Below are 16,342 nucleotides of genomic sequence, written 5' to 3'. Positions count from 1 at the left end.
GTAACGAGCTCCATCTCCTGCTTTACTCTTCTCCTCTTCTCTGGGAGCAGGGACCACCCCAGTGATTTGCTTGTGAGCAATAAACAAGTTGTTTTCAAAGCTTTTGGGGAATAGCTTTGGAGCCCTGCCTGCAGCCACTACGCCTTTCAGACTTCTTTGTGTCTGGAGGTGCAGTGAGTTTTTAAAAGCAAGCCTGGACCTCTGCAAGGTGTCCAGAAGTAGTTCCTCTGCCAGGGAAAGTGGGGCTTGAGTGGACAAAATGGAGCAAAGCCCAGATGTTCTGCTGAAAAATAGGCTGCCCTGGTTTTGCAGAGCTCAAATCTTTTTGCAGCGTTTTTCATCTTTCCCACCAGAGCAGGTTGCAAACAGCTCGGGGTTTTGTGTGCTGTGCTGTCACAGTGTTGCACTGGAGAGGGACTTCCCATCTCAGTAATGGGATTATTTCTGCATCACAGGTAGGATTATGAATTTCCCTACCTTAGCTGATGGGGTGCAGAGACAAAAAATAGTATGAGAACAAGGAAGCCCTTTTTTTTTTTCACTTGTAAGTGGTTTGGCTGATTAATGAAACCCAGGGTGGCACCCCAGAACCATGGGGGTTGATCCCAGCTTTTCTTCCTGATCAGTGGATGGAGACAGCCTGTGTCAGTTCCTTTCTGGAAGTGCTTGTCTCTATCATGAAACAGGGATAAGGACAATCCCCACTTGAAGTGCTGTGAGGGCCAGGGCTGAGAGTAATAAGGAACGTGCTGCTGTGGCAGGCAGAGGTATTTGCTCTGCCTTGTTATTTGGGGTGATGCAAAATGATGAAGTGTTTGCTAATTAGTCTTGAGTGCTGCTAATTGCATCATTAGGATGGTCCCCCGTCTGTTTCCCTGGTTGCAGAGAACACAGAGGACACAAATATCCATCCCTGGTGCTGTCTCAGGGGCTGCACATGTGCTGTGGGTGCTCTGGGTGTTAACCTCATTCACAAAATAGCTTTTGGCCTGGGAGAAAACCCAGCTCTTTCCTTCATTTCCCAGCAAGTACCCTGGTCTTGGTCCAGGGTTGTGGGTTCCCCAGGTGAGCTCTGCCCTCTCTTCCAGGCTGTTTTTGACTGTGTCGTGACATCTCTCAAGAACGTCTTCAACATCCTCATTGTCTACAAGCTCTTCATGTTCATCTTCGCCGTCATCGCCGTGCAGCTCTTCAAGGGGAAGTTCTTCTACTGCACCGACAGCTCCAAGGACACGCAGAAGGACTGCATGTGGGTGCCCTGTGGAGTAGCTCTGGTGCTTCTGACCCCTCTGGCAAGGGCAGGGCACTGGGTCATGTCTGCTGTGCGTCCCTCTTAAGTCTTTGGCCGTGATTTGCTCCTGGGGACAGCATGGGCTGAGCCCTGTCCCCAATACTGTGGCCAATACTTCTGTGGGGTGCAGAGCCCTTAATTTGCTCCTTTTCTCCTTCTCTCTTCTGTTTTACTTTCCCCTTCTCTCTCCCCTTGCCTCATGGTTGTCATCCAGCTTCTCCCCATCTCTACCTGCGGGAGGAGACCCCCGCACACACCCAGCGTTCAAACCCACCATCCCATACTCTGGCAGCCCAAAAACCCAAGGTCACTGCTCCCTCTCCACCTTGCAGAGGGAACTACGTGGACCACGAGAAGAACAAGATGGAGGTGAAATGCCGGGAGTGGAAGCGGCACGAGTTTCACTATGACAATATCATCTGGGCTCTGCTCACCCTGTTCACCGTGTCCACTGGTGAAGGGTGGCCCCAGTGAGTATTCTGCTCCGTCTGTCCCCTTGAATAGGGGTGGTCACCCTGCTGGGATGGTCAGGTTATGCCCAGTGAGACTGAGAGAGGAGCTGCTGGGCAGGGAGGCCGAGAGAATAAAAAAATTCTTCCAGCACAAAAGAGCTTTTAGCCCCGCTATGAGGCTGGGGTTAACTTCTTCCTTAGGGAGAGAATGATGGATAACGCCTTTCCTGCGTGGCCTGGAGATACATTTTAAGTCAATATTAGGGATAACAGTTGGACTGGACCTCTCTAAATGCTCATGTGAATTTGGGCAATATTCTTTTCTGTGTGCAGAGACGGGAAAATCCCTTTTCCATCAGGGACGTGGCAAAGCACCATAAAACAAGCTGTAGCCATTTAAAAGGGCCATCCTTGAAAGCAGATTAGGACAGAGCTTTACCTGGTCATTATAAAAGCATGGACAGACAGAGCTGGGTCCCATTGGAAGTGATTCATGTATTCCTGGTTGCTTTTCTTCACCTCTCTGCCCACAGGGTGCTGCAGCACTCGGTGGATGTGACGGAGGAGGACCGCGGGCCCAGCCGCAGCAACCGCATGGAGATGTCCATTTTTTATGTTGTCTACTTCGTGGTCTTCCCTTTCTTCTTCGTCAACATTTTCGTGGCTCTCATCATCATCACGTTCCAAGAGCAAGGAGACAAAATGATGGAGGAGTGCAGCCTGGAGAAGAACGAGGTATGGTCTGGGGAAGGGGAACGAGGACATTTCCATGGGGTTTTTAGCGATCTGGGAGCTTGGAACTACCTTGCTATCGAAAAGGTGAGAAACCCATGAGCCAGCTGCCTCCGCAGACCATGAAGGAAAGCATTGTGGCAGCCACCAGCACCTCCCAGGTGTCCATGAGGGCCTGATGGGCGTTATTTTGTTGCAGAGGGCCTGCATTGACTTTGCCATCAGTGCCAAGCCCCTGACGCGGTACATGCCCCAGAACAGACACACCTTCCAGTACCGCGTGTGGCACTTCGTGGTGTCCCCGTCCTTCGAGTACACCATCATGGCCATGATTGCGCTCAACACCGTGGTGCTCATGATGAAGGTGAGCTGGTGGTCAGAGGGAGGCTGGCCTCTTCGTTTGGAGCAGTAGGATCAGGCAGGATGGGAGCAGAGGGAATTTTGGTTGTGGAGATACTTTGAGACTGTGTGTGAATTCCCTGGGCACATCCATGTGAAACAACACAGGGCCCAAAGTGGAGGTGGCACCTTTTCTAAAAGAAATTATTTAGACCTCTTAACTACTACAGGCAGATCTGGATTTCCTCTGTGCTCCCTTCTTAGAAGAAGTGGCATCTGTCCTGGGAGAGGGATGGAGAGAATAAGGAGGAGATGTTCTTGAGGCCCCCAAGGCAAGGAACATGGACCATCACAGGCCTGTCCTGAGGGAGGGGTGAGGAAAGGAAGGAATTCTGGAGGCAGCCAGGGCAGCAAACATAGGCCATGTCAGGCTTGTGCTGGGACAGTCATCAGCCACAAGGCTGGCAGACCCCCTCCTGGCTAGTGCTGTCTCTGTTTCCATCAGTACTATTCTGCTCCATATACCTATGAGCTGGCCCTCAAGTACTTGAACATTGCCTTCACCATGGTGTTCTCCTTGGAGTGTGTCCTCAAGATCATCGCTTTCGGCTTCCTGGTGAGTGCCTGCTCCTGTTCTTCATGAGGCTGTTAATTTGCACTTTGGCATTGCACAGATCACAGAGGGAAGGTGTTAATAACGTGAAGTTGCTGATACTTATTTTGGATCCTGGCCTGAGAGCTGCTTTTGGGCTGGAGTCCTTTGGTCCTCATTGCACTTCCCAGTGCTGGATGCTGCTGGTGGAAGAAGCCACACTGCTGCTTTATTTCTTGCCTTGTGCTCTGTGCCTGGACCATGCATGTTGTGTGCTGCTGCTCTATTGGAGCCCACTGCTGCTGCACAGGCTGGTGGCTGTCCTCCCTTGTCCCCACAAGTCAGGAGGTGCTGGTGCACTTCTGTACTTTGGCTGTACCTGAGCAGCAGTGAGACCTCCCTGACTGATTCACAGTCCTTGAGCTCCCAGCTGCTCATTTAGTATCTGGAACCACGGGTTGCTTTTTCTTCAGCTATTCTTTGCTGCTTATGGAAGACAAAGTCCACTCTCAGGAGGGTTTCTAGGTACCCTCCTTGCTCCCAGTAGCACCAGTCACGGTCATGTTTGGTCTTGTGCCAGCTGCTGTGCGTTTGGAGTTTTTCACAAACAGGACGGGACTGCTGGGATTTGTTCCTTCAGCTTTATTGCAGCATCAGCCTCATTACAGAGTTGAGACAACTGAAAGATGGCAAAAACTCACATCTTGCCAACAGCAGCCAAAGATTTCTTTGTTACAGAGCATTTTAAAAACTTTCTAGCCAATGGCATATTGCCAAAGCAGACAATTGTTCTAGCCAGTCATTAAAAGCACACATACACCTGCTTCACACAATGCTTGCTTGTCTGCTCTCTGTTAACAATACACAATACACCATTATTAAGCTTAAAACCTTCTACTATCTTTCTAAGCATATTTTTCTGCAGTCTTAAGGTCTATCTTAGCCAAGCCTAAAACTCAAGCTATTGTTTCATGTCCTTGCTTGCTGTACTATTGTAACTTTTTCTACTCTCAGACTTTGCAGCTGTAGTTCTAATTTCTCTGCTCTTTCTGTTTCTAAGGCCTGCTTTTACAGCTTTCTGAAAATCTTCTTACCTTTGCTATTTCCCACACTGCTGCACAAATAGCGGGGGCTGAGGTGTGTCCTGGTGTCTGTGAAGAGGAGGGCAAAGCAGCCTCCTGGCCATGAGGGTCAATGTGGCGAGCTGCTGCAGCCTGACCTAGGCTGTGGCTGCTTTTCCTGCTCCGATTTGCCAAGGTGGTCTGCTGGATGCATGAATCATCTCCCAGGAAAAGCTGCTTGCTGCAGGCATGCTCATGCTCAGACACAGGATGCTGTTCCTGACAGTGGCTGCATACAAATGGGCTGCGAGGTCTCCACCACTGGCCATGAGCAGCTTTGACCCGTGGCCCAGCAACTTCAGACCTGCCATCCCTGAGCTCAAATCCCCGTTCCCTCTCTCCCTCTTTCTTCTGCAGAATTATTTCCGGGACACCTGGAACATCTTTGACTTCATCACGGTCATTGGCAGCATTACGGAGATCATCCTGACGGACACCAAGGTGAAGCAGGGCTGGGAGCAGTGGGCTGTGGGGTGGTGGTGGGAGCTCCCACCTCCCTCTGATCCTCTCATCTCCTCCCAGCTGGTGAACACCAGCAGCTTCAACATGAGCTTCCTGAAGCTTTTCCGGGCTGCTCGGCTCATCAAGCTGCTGCGCCAGGGTTACACCATCCGCATCCTGCTCTGGACCTTTGTGCAGTCCTTCAAGGTCAGTCTCGTGTGCCCTGGCCTCTTCCCAGGCCACAGGGATGTGTGCTGCTCCCAAATCCAGGCTGTTCCCACGGCCTTGTAGGAGAGATGGACCAGCACAGCTCACCTGCGTGTTCTGTACTCCGCTGGGGCTGGACCTGTGATAGATGAGATAACTCATCTGCTTTTCTTGCAGGCACTCCCCTACGTCTGCCTGCTGATTGCCATGCTTTTCTTCATCTATGCCATCATTGGGATGCAGGTGAGACAGACGTGTCCGTGCGTCCCTGTGGCACAGACAGTGACACCAGTGTGTCCCCAGTGTTGCGTACAGGAGCCAGCCTTGTGCCTGCCTGTCATTGCTGCAGCCAGCCGCAGTGCCAGGAGGCTGCTGAGGATGGAACAACTCCTCTGGGAGCTGCAGGGCCCTGGGGAAACTGCCATGGGCTTGTTCAGTCGAGCTCCACAACTGCCTTCCCATCCCCTTTGGAGATGTGGCCCTGGGGACTCAGCTGGGCACCTGCCACCCATCTTGTCCCTGTAGCTGCGTCGCTGTCACTCTGTTTGGTGCTCACATTTCGGGCCCTGCCGTGATCTCCTGGCTGCTGGGGGGTCTGCAGAGCACGGGGAGGCCTCAGCTTCACGGGCTCCAGCTGGTGAATAAGAGGCGCGTGAGCCAAACCCCTCAGCCCTGCACGTGCCGCAGGGCTGGCTCGCCTCTGCTGTGACTAAATCCCACGCTGGAGATGTGACAAAGCATCCTCAGCGGCGAGCACTGGGGATGTGGAGCTGCCCGACGAGCTGCCACAGTACCCAATGCCTCATTTGGGGGTGACAGAGGCCCCTGGCTTGTGCTGCTTGGCAGTTCTGCTGTCTAGAATCTTCCAGTGGCTGATTTTTTGCCACCCTGTCCTACTCACCCCGGCACCGGCTCCAGGTGTTCTCCTAAACAGCCGCCATCTGACTCAGCCCCCCTCCCTGCCGGGTGGTAGTATTAGATTTATTTTTTTTACTTTTTTTTTAACACCATTGTGAACAAATCCCCAAGCAGTAAAGTCTGTGGGCGTTATTTGAGCAAAATAGCTGGAGGCAGAAAATATTCTACAATTACACATTCCAAAAAACCTGTACAGGGAAAAAAATACTCTGCAGTTGGTGTATTTTTAGGTTCAGGGAAAGGGGAATAAATATTTAACAGTAATAACAGCACATATTTCCAATTTGAGGCACTTTACGAATGTTCAGTATGTCTTACAACAGCCTTGGCTGAGGGTTGCTGTTAGAATATCGTCCATAGTTTGATCTTTGTTGTCTCGCTTGGCCCTGGGGATAGTGGGGTCTGTCCCTCCCTCCCTGAGCCCTTCCCCACCCTTTTTGCAGTGCTGTGCCTGACCCCAGCATCACAGACCATTTCTTCACCAAGGGAAAAGCTCCTGGGAGTGTCCAGGAGTGTGACCCAGCACCCACCCAGGATGGTGGGACTTTGTCCTTGCACCTCCAGCGTAGCTGGGGTCGCTGGGTGCTGTGTGGTGCTCAGATGGCATCGAGGGATGGATGTGGAATGGTTGGACTCAGCTGATCCCAGGCCCTCCCTGCTCCTGTTTCCATGGTAGCTCAGCCTCTCGCAGCCTTTGCCACCCACAGCAAATCCCTGCCAAGGAGAAGAGAGTCTCCTTCCCCGATGGCTGCCTGGCACCAGCTCCTTGGCACGCTGGCTGTGCACCAGCCTGTGTTTGCTGGGGTGCTTTTCGAGCAATCACAGACTCAGAGAATGCTTTGGGTTGGAAGGGACTTTAAAGGCCACCTTGTCCAACCCCATGGCAGGGACATCTTCAGCTAGATCAGCTTGCTCCGAGCCCTGTCCAACCCAACCTGGAACGTTCTCAAGGATGGGAACGCGAATGTGCAGCTGCTTCCCTGGCTGACGAGCTTTTGCCTGAAGAGCTGAGCCCTTTTTCTCCCTTCTGCAGGTTTTTGGCAATATCAAACTAGATGAGGAAAGCCACATTAACCGGCACAACAACTTCCGCAGCTTCCTGGGCTCCCTCATGCTCCTCTTCAGGTGAGCAACCGTGGGAAACCTTCCTCCGCCTGCCAGAGATGCGTTCAACTTGGGCAGGGGGTGGTGAGGTTTCTCCTGGGGGACATCCTGACCCCGTCCCGTGCCACCACGAGCTGCTGACAGGGCTGTGTTGGGAACAGGAGTGCCACCGGAGAGGCGTGGCAGGAGATCATGCTGTCCTGCCTGGAGGGCAAAGGCTGCGAGCCGGACACGACGGCCACGTCCGGGCAGAACGAGAACGAGCGCTGCGGCACTGACCTGGCCTATGTTTACTTTGTGTCCTTCATCTTCTTCTGCTCCTTCTTGGTGAGTTGCCTCCTCCAAGGGCTCTGGGGATCCCCCTTGTCAGCACCCCAGCCATCAGGTTATCTTTCATCACTTCCCCACAATCACTCCTTCTTCTCTCTCTCTTCCCTTCTCTGCTCCCTCTCCCCCACTTTCCCCCCACTCTCTCCCTTCCCACTCTCTCCCCCCTCTCCCCATAATTTCCTTTCTCTCTGCCTTTTCCCCCTTTGATTTAGATGCTCAACCTGTTTGTGGCCGTCATCATGGACAACTTTGAATACCTGACACGGGATTCCTCCATCCTGGGCCCTCACCATCTGGATGAGTTTGTCCGGATCTGGGCAGAGTATGACCGAGCAGCGTGGTATGTAGCCAGCTCCTTCTCTCCCAGGCAACCTCTCAGAGCTGGTTTTAAACCAGGGTCTCTGTGTTCTCCTAATGGAAGTGTAGTTCTCAGTGATGTCTGGGACAGTCAGGGATGTGCTGCTGTCACCCGTGGTCACAGCAGCTGGTTCTTATACTGGTTGGTGGCACAGGCGTCTTGGGTGATGTTCAGTTTGCCTTGGGGTGTTCATCCTGAGTGCTGGACGTTCCTGCTCTTCCTCTCCTCCCTGCCCAGCAGGCAGATCCCTCTCAGCCTCCTTTCCTGTCCCCATGCACCAGCTGGGAGCCTTTGCCCTGAGACTGGCTCCATCCCTTGCTCCTCAGCACCCACAGATCCTGATAAGAGCAGGGTTGAGCAGGGCTTGTTCCCACCCGTGGGGATCTGCTGGGCTCCTGCCAAACCACCTGCACAGGACCTCGTTTGGGGAGCTGTGTTCTGTGCTGGCCAGCCCACTCACCCTTCTGGAGGTGGGAGGGCTTTGCCTGCTGCACTCCTGCTCTAGCTGATGAGGACTTTGGAGAACAGGGCTCCTGTTTGGAGGCAGCAGTGGGTTCCCAGCAGTGGGATGGGCTCACAGGGCCCAGACACACCCTGGTGGCCAGATTTCGGCCCTGCTCCTCCTGCTGCTGCTGCAGAGGACTTGCTCTCCACTACTCCTCCTCCTTGGACGGTCCCAAGCATCCCTAGAGCAATGGGGGACCCTTGTCAGCTCTGGGAATGTGTTTGCCCTTCACTCAGCCCCGGCACAATCAGGGCCCAGGGACTCCTTGGGGCTGTGATCCACCACCACCAGGGAACCTGTGCCATCTTAGTTCTTGGCCTTGGCAACCCCACACACTCCTTTTGGAGACCCTTTGCCTCCGTGTCCTGCCCTCAGGAGACCAGCCCTAGCCAAGGTAATTTTTTTATGCCCAATATCAGCTCCAACCAGAGAAGGGAGAGGAGGTGGAGCAGTGAAACACCCAGCTGCTCGCTCTGGGGTGGCTCTTGGGAAGGGTCTCTTCATGCCGGGCGCTTGATTCCCTCTCATCGCCCATGATGGTGGCCTCGGTGTCCAGCAGCCACTGTAAAACAAACCTGAGCTGTCCTGTCCATGCCATGTGCCCCTCTGATACAAGCCATGCTTGTAGCCAGTGGTTAGGGGCCACGGGAGACAGTGGTGGCAGCCCTGGCCCCGGTGCCAGGCCAGGAACGGGTGAGTACATCCAGACAGCTCCCACCACATCCCAACAGCGGCACCATCACACGGAGCTCACCTGGGGAGAACATCCAGCACCAGGGGGGAGCAGGGATGGGTTTTGTCCAGATGGTTGGGGTCTGGTTGGTTCTTCATCTCTGGCCAGCAATGGAGAGGGGATGGAAGAGGAGCGAGGAGAAAGAAACCAGAGGCAAAGGCGCCGGGTAGGACGGCGACGCCGCTCTTTGCCTCCCCGCCTGGTTTCCCTCCAAGCTTGTCCAAGGATGCCCAGGAGGCTGCAGCAACTGCACCTCAGCACTTCCACCCCACGCTTCCCCAGGGGGGCTCTGGGCTGGAGCAGAGTGGGGAGCTCAGCATCCTGCACCCCCTCCTGCCAGCTCTTTGCCTCGGCTGCTTCCTCGTTCCTGTGGTGCTGGAGGATACGGCTGTATCCTGGGATGGCTGCACCGGCTCTGGGCAGATGTGCTTCTGTGGGAGGAATGGGGGTGTGTGTCTGGGGAGGTTTGCTTCTAATAATGTGCACCCTTGGCAGAGCTGGGCTGGTGGTCAGAGCACAGGACTGGACTCGAGAGCGCCAGGTGCCACAGCCCCCAGCTGGTCACATTATCCCTCCCTGTCTCAGGTTCCCCAGATCTTGGAGGCACGAGTGGCTCAGCTGCCGACCTCACTGGGACCTCGTGGGTCTCAGAGGGTTGTCTGTGTGAGGACAGGGGCTCTGGTGATGGGGCACAACTCCTTGGCTTAGAACTCCACCAAGCTGCAGGCTCACCCTGTCTAAAATCCCAGCCCCCCCCCACCAGGTGCAGGGGTCAGGGGCACGATGAGGAAGGGTCATGGGATGGTGTCCACCACCAAAACTGCCCTTCTCCAGGGTGAAGATGGGACAGTGTGAGGAGATACGAGCCAGTTCTCATGGTGGAAAAGGCAGTAGCTGATGCTCACAGCTTTTTCTCCTCTCTGGACCTGACAGAGACAGAAGGAGAAGAGCTGTGATCTGCTGGGGGTCTTGCCCCACAGATGGCCCCAGCATCCCCCCGTTAAGCTCTCCATCCTCTCCTGCACCCTCTCAGTGTCCTATTAACCCACCTGTGCTTCCTTTGCAGCGGCAGGATCTCGTATAAGGATATGTACAAATTAGTACGGGTGATCTCGCCTCCTCTGGGCCTAGGAGAGAACTGCCCCTACAGGGTGGCGTGCAAGGTTTGCCTCCCAGTCCTCCGCCACCACCTGGCCACGGGACACACCATCCACCCCTCCTTCCCCCGCTCCACTGCCACCGCGCCTCCCCAGGGAACCCTGACGTTGCTTTCCTTCGAGTTTAAAGAGGTCCACTGCCTCCCAGAGCCAGCAGCTGTTCCCCTCCAGGGGAGGCATCAGTGGGGCTGGGGGGGGGGCTCAGAGACTCCTGGGGATGGGTTTTGACAAATTGTGCCCCCCAGCAAGCCCCCCGCCCCAGTTCCACCGGTGCAGAGAGCCCTGAGGGGCGCCAGGCCGAATGCCACTGTCCCTGCTCGACTCCTCGAAGCACCTCATGTGGGACAACCGGGTTTTTGGGAGGGTTTGCTCCTCAGGAGGGAGGAGGGAGCGAAGGCTGGAGGATGTTGGGGACTTTGCCGTTGTTTTGGACAGTGAGGGCTGGGGGAGGACGAGGAAGCCAGGGTGACCCCTGTTCCTGAGGGATGCTGTGCTCTACCCAACAGCTCTGTCCTCAAGTGTGGCACTTTGGAGGACAAACAATCACATCTCTGAGGAGCAGGACTCTTGCTAGTCTTGCACATAGCTTGCTGGATCTGCCTGGGAGATGGTGACACCAGGACACACCTCTGGAGCTTGGCAGCTCCTCTCCCTTGAGCTCAGTTCCTGGCTCCTGGCCATGAGTCCAGGGCAGGGATTTGGTCTCCTTGTGTCTCTCGGACTTTAAGGGGTTTTGTTAAAACATTTATTTTGGGGTGACAGTTCAGCAAAATCCCTCTCCTGCCGCATTCTCTGAAGTGCCACGACACCTCTGTCCGTGCCTGTGTCATGAAAGGATGAATCACAGAGCCTGCTCTTCCTTCTGCATCCCTCACGGCTTCTGAGGTGCGCGAGGGAACTCAGACAACCCCAGCCCATGCTCTTGCCTCTGCAGAGGAGGAGGATTCCTTGCTGCAGCGTGGTGTAGTCACCACATCCTTCTGGAAACATCTGAAAGTCTTTCCTTACAGATGCCACCCCTGGGACAGCTCTGTCACCCTCCACAGCTGGACGTGGGGGCGGTTTTGCCAGAGGCAAAGCAGCACAAAGAAGACAAGGCCCGGATGATTGGTTGCCTCATGTAGGAAGATGGATTTGGGAGCAGGAGATTTCTTGCAAGAATCTCAGATGGGGTCATCGGTTCTAGGAAGGGCTTCTTGGAGTCTTTCCAGTCTTCTCTGCTGCTGCATCCCTGGCAGAAGATGGCAGCTTGGCTGAGGATGTTTGCTCAGGTCCCTGCGGGCAGAGGACACCTTCGGGAGGAGTGCTGAGCCCTTCTCAGTAGGGCTCCACGTCAGATGCTGCTCTCCTAAGCTGGATCACCTGGGGCTCAGAGGGGTACCTGTAATGCTTCCTTGGAAGAGGGAGTCTCAGAGCAATTGGATTTCTGCTGACTGTGGATGGGCAGAGCAGTGAAGGTGGATAAACTCAAGGAGAGGCAGAAGCAAAGAGTACTGAGAACAGCTTCTGTTGTCACGTAGGGGAGACCATTCCCATCTCTACCTTGTTACCTCGGTCTCCTTCTCCCTGTGCAGGAGATATTTCAAGAACACAAGATTTTCAGGAGTTCCTATTCCCCTGGAACAATTCCCAAAAGAAGAAGAAGAAAAAAAAAAATATCCATGTGGTTGTTGCATCTTGCCAGATCCCAAAATGCCGAGTCAGCTTGCACACCTTTCAGTTCAGAGAGCCTGCCCTGCCTGCCAGGTGAACGCTCCACAGATAATATCCCTGTGCACATCACCTCTTCTGAATCTACTCTCACAGCACTCCTGCTGCTCCCTTCCTAACATCCTGTGCGGCACAGGACTTATTTCCTAACTGCAGAAGGATAGATGTCCTGTCTCCCATATTTCCTCCTCTGCCACTCACAGGCTTCTCTCAGGGCTAAGCCATCAATCCCTGGTGGTTTTACAGGGTTTAATCCTTGGTGGCCACCTTGTGCTGTGGCTGTGGGTCACATCTCTGTCCAGACATGGATAGATGGGTCAGATCCCCCATCCCGGGTGTGCCCATGCTTGGACCAGCTCTTGGGAGTCACCCTGATGCCTCAGGTTTTAGCTTTTGTATTTTTCAGATTCTGTGCTGCTTTAGTGTGCTCTTCCAAGCTTCATATTAGGGGATAGTGGCTCTCTGCACAGAGCAGGGAGACAAAACAATTCCTTCTCCAGCTGGGGACCAAGGACAAATGATCCAAATCTCAGCCCAAGAGCACAAACAACGTGGGCTGAAGAGAGAAAAACAAGCAGGGTGGGACTGCATGGGCTAAAGCTGGAATTGGACAATTAACTCCAATATGCAAATGGACCAGAACTTATAGAAAAGTGAGAGACCCCATGACTGGCTGTCCATTTTGTGACCATTTTGGTCCATCTTGGGTGCAGCCCTGGCTGGGCTCTTGTGCTGCCCAAGGTGGATCCATTGAGGCATTTTAATAAATCCCTGCTTTATTTTTTAGCTCCGTCTAGTCTCTGTTCTAGGTCAGCCTTCAGAAGGCATCAATCCTGCTCAGATGGATGTCATTCCATGTGCCTGCCTGTGCTTCACTCCACGGGGAAATGGTGTCTGGGCACAGCTGTGCTGCTCAGAAAGCTCCAAGATCTCTGCTCTGAGGAGCAGCAAAGTGTGCAGTTCTCATGTGAACCCTCTTGGTCACTGAGGCAAAGTGTTCCTTTCATGGACTCCATTCTTTCTTCATTGTGAGGAGAATCTCAGTCTGAAAGGCAGTGCCTATTTTGTGCTGTGTTCCCTAAAATTCCCCCTGCAAGGAAGAATGGCTGGGAGATCACAGTCTTGCTTCCTTTTTTGCATTGAATTCATGCATTAAAATTTTAGTCATCCCACCCTGAGCTGGTGCTCATCCAGCCCTGCCAAGGTGCTGCTTGCAGACTCCTGGATATTTCCTCTTGATCATCCTGTTTATCATTCTCCAGAGTTCTTATCAACCATCTTTTGGGTGTGACTGGCCCAGCCCTTTCTGTGCCTGCACCCCAAATAATTCCTGTCACCTGTTCTGTTCACATCTGAAATGTCAGGATTTATCTTGATAGGGGCCTTTTTGACCAGGGGGCTGCTTCCAAACCCTGAGGAGACCTCCTCCCCTTTCCACACTGCTCTCAGTGCATCCTAGGGAAGAAACCAAGATCCCATGAGGATGCTTAATTTTTTGGCAGTGCCCTCTCTCACAGGGCACCCCAGCTGAGATGGGCTCCTGTCCAGCAGTGAGGGTCAATGCCTTTGGTGTCACGAGGTTGCCCCAGCCCACTGACCATCCTGAACCTTGCAGAGCAGGGCCTGGCATGAGGGGAAGAAGAGGTGACCAATTCCAGGATCCCTGGGAGATGTGGACGTGCCGAGAGAGGGAGGCACAGCCCAGCTACCCCAGCCTGGCAGAGGGCAGCCTCGGCTGGGCTGATTTTGGTGGCATTCCTTGCTCAGCAATCCCAGGCAGGTCCTTCTGGAGCAGAGGAGTGCAAGGCGGGGAGGGGGGGGGGAGGGTCCTGCCCTAACTGCTCCCGTGGGAAACCCAAACAAACCCCAATGTTGGAAGGCCCAAACAGCTGCCTCTGCTGAGACTCTTTAAACTCCAACCTGGTGGAACTTGCAGCCGCATGTGGGAGAGAGCCAGGGCGGGAGCATGGCATGCCCAACTTTTCCTCCCGGTTTTGTTTTTTTCCAGCCGATTCAGCATGCCTTTTGCACTGGTGCATGGTGGGAAAGTGGTCCATCCGCAGAGCCAGACGGAAGCAACTGGGCATCTTCCTTTGACAAGTGACCCTGGCCCACTGCCTTCTATGCAAGATGCTGCCTCCCAATTGCATAGACCCCACCAGCTGGGGATACACAGCCTTTGGCTATGGGTTAGGTGGCCATGCCAGGCAATACCAGGCACCCCCCCGGGAGGGAAGACGCTCCGGAGGCCACAGAGCACCGTGGTGCAAAGCACCCTTATCTCTAATAACCCATGGCTCGAGTGCCGTGTATCTGATTTATACCACTCGCACACAGCCCTGGAACCTGTGGGACAAGGTGGGGGCTGCTGGAGGGCTTTAGGAGAGGGGTTCAGAGCAGAGGAGTCGTCCCAGGCTGGTAGCGAGACAGGCGCTTGAGGCCAGCAGCAGAGAGGAGAGGGGTGAGTCGCTTTCTGCCAGCATTCCTGGGTCTGTGTGAGCAGTGCTATAAATCCACATCAGGACAGTCTCTCATGTATGATTTGCCTTGATTAACGGGTTTCCTGTTCTTTTCCTGTTTGTCCGTTTGTTTATTTTTTTTGTTCTTTTTTTTTTTTTTTTTTTTATCTCTCCTGTTTTCTCCTGTACTATTTTCCGTTCGTACGTTTTGTTTTTTTTTTCTGCTCTCTGGGAATGCCTCCTCTCTCTGCATCTCCCTCCCTCCCCTTCCCCCTCCATGAGCAGTGGCCGAATCCATTACACTGAGATGTATGAAATGCTGACTCTTATGTCACCACCGCTAGGCCTCGGCAAGAGATGTCCTTCCAAAGTGGCCTATAAGGTAGATCAACCCTTCCTTCTCTGGGGGTTAGAGCCCAGCAGGAGCCGGGGCACCTGCGGGAGGCGGGGAGCCGGGGAAGCTGGGGAGTTTTTGGGGTGTCCAACGTGTGTTTGGCTCACTCCTGGGGAGCCCGGTGTGCCCACAAGAGCCCTGGCCATGCTGGCTGCTCTCCACTGGGGAAAAGGAGAGGCAGGATCAGCAGCAGTGTGGGGGTGGGAGGGCTGCAGGAGGTGAGGTGAGGTGAGGTGAGGTGAGGTGAGGTGAGGTGAGGCGAGGCGAGGTGAGGTGAGGTGAGGTGAGGTGAGGTGAGGTGAGGTGAGGAACAGCCCTGTAGCACAGTGAGGAGAGTGAGATGTCCTCAGGAGTTCATGCCCAGGGGCTTGGAACCATCCTCATCCCAGCCAGTGCAGGAGCCCATGGAGATGGGAAGCAGGTGGGCAGTGGGGACAAATCCCAAATCCCATAGGAGCAGGCCTGCTGTGCCTGGAGCCAGGACCATCAGCAGGGGCTATCCCAGGGATGGCTTGTGCGAGGCGAAGCCAGGGGCCTTCCAAAGGCAGCTCTGAGCTGTCCCACCCGGAGTGGAGGCTGTCAGTCAGGTCCCAGCTGCCAAGGTATGGATCAGGAGCATGGGAAGCCGTGGAGGATGTGCTGTGGGAACTGTGTGGCTTTCTGAGGGCAGCAGCTGCCAGGAAAAGACCCAGAGCTAGAGGAGGATCTGCTGTCGAGGAGGAAATTAGGGTTTTTCTTGGCCTTTTAGCAGGGCTAGCACAAAGGGATTCCTGGACACCTCCAAACACACTTCCACCCTTTCTGGGTCTCACGTGTTTGTTCACACGAGCATACATCCACCATCACACTTTTCCAGGGGGAAAAAGGGAGGCTTGAAAGCAGGAAAGGGACGTGAGAATCTGTGTGAAAAGGAATAGGCAGGGAAGGGCTGACCCAAGGTATTCACAAAGCAAAATATACTCTCTGGAAAGTGGATCTGGTCACTTTGGTTTGCACCCCGCCTTGCCAGGGTGGGAAAGGAGCATGGCGTGTCTAACCTGCCTTGGTTGCCCTTTTCTCTTTCCTCCTGCACTTTTTCCACCCTCCCCTTCCCTTCCTTTCCCTTCCCCACCCATGGATAATTTGGACCCCCTGCATGTGCTGGCAAACTTCATCTCTGAAAGACGCAAAAAGGGAGTGCCAGGATGTAGCATGCTAGAGGAATCCAGCCGATCTGAAGTCCCTGAAGGTTAGGGACCCTCCTCTCCCCTGCCCCAGCTGGGAAGGGTTGAGAGCTGGAAAGCCAAACCACCCAGGGAACGGAAACCTGAGCCCATCTCCCCTTCCCGCACATCCCACATGCCCGCATCCCTGACGGATCAGGTGTGTCTTCCCAAAAGTGCCAGGGGGTGCTGTGGCAGCCCCGGTGCTGTGGGGAGGGGGGCTCAGGGGCCGTTCCTGGGGTGCAGGAGGAGCCCTGGAAGGCAGTGAGCCGGTGTCCTGGGGTGGAAGGAGCCGGG

At 54.3% G+C, this 16,342-nt stretch overlaps 1 protein-coding gene across 14 annotated transcripts in view; it reads left to right on the top strand.

Moving 5' to 3' along the window:
* Window positions 1-16,342, top strand: part of CACNA1E (calcium voltage-gated channel subunit alpha1 E) — a 118,537-nt gene that overhangs the window by 88,798 nt on the left and 13,397 nt on the right. For 5 of the 14 annotated variants that reach the window (XM_041717838.2, XM_072932938.1, XM_041717840.2 and 2 more), the window contains 11 exons: window positions 1,089-1,249; window positions 1,624-1,761; window positions 2,277-2,478; window positions 2,675-2,839; window positions 3,320-3,430; window positions 4,885-5,175; window positions 5,353-5,418; window positions 7,127-7,218; window positions 7,359-7,524; window positions 7,740-7,867; window positions 10,190-10,286. In XM_041717838.2, the coding sequence (XP_041573772.2) occupies window positions 1,089-1,249; window positions 1,624-1,761; window positions 2,277-2,478; window positions 2,675-2,839; window positions 3,320-3,430; window positions 4,885-5,175; window positions 5,353-5,418; window positions 7,127-7,218; window positions 7,359-7,524; window positions 7,740-7,867; window positions 10,190-10,286 (1,617 nt within the window). Of the gene's footprint in view, window positions 1-1,088; window positions 1,250-1,623; window positions 1,762-2,276; window positions 2,479-2,674; window positions 2,840-3,319; window positions 3,431-4,884; window positions 5,176-5,352; window positions 5,419-7,126; window positions 7,219-7,358; window positions 7,525-7,739; window positions 7,868-10,189; window positions 10,287-14,734; window positions 14,832-16,342 lie in introns of all 14 variants that reach the window. The other 9 variants (XM_072932940.1, XM_030279626.4, XM_041717842.2 and 6 more) reach the window with 3 other exon arrangements.

This window comes from Taeniopygia guttata, chromosome 8 (assembly GCF_048771995.1).
Source record: "Taeniopygia guttata chromosome 8, bTaeGut7.mat, whole genome shotgun sequence".
Taxonomy (NCBI): Eukaryota; Metazoa; Chordata; class Aves; order Passeriformes; family Estrildidae; genus Taeniopygia; species Taeniopygia guttata.
Note: the sequence above shows the minus strand (reverse complement) of the source record. Positions and strands in the feature narration are given on the sequence as shown.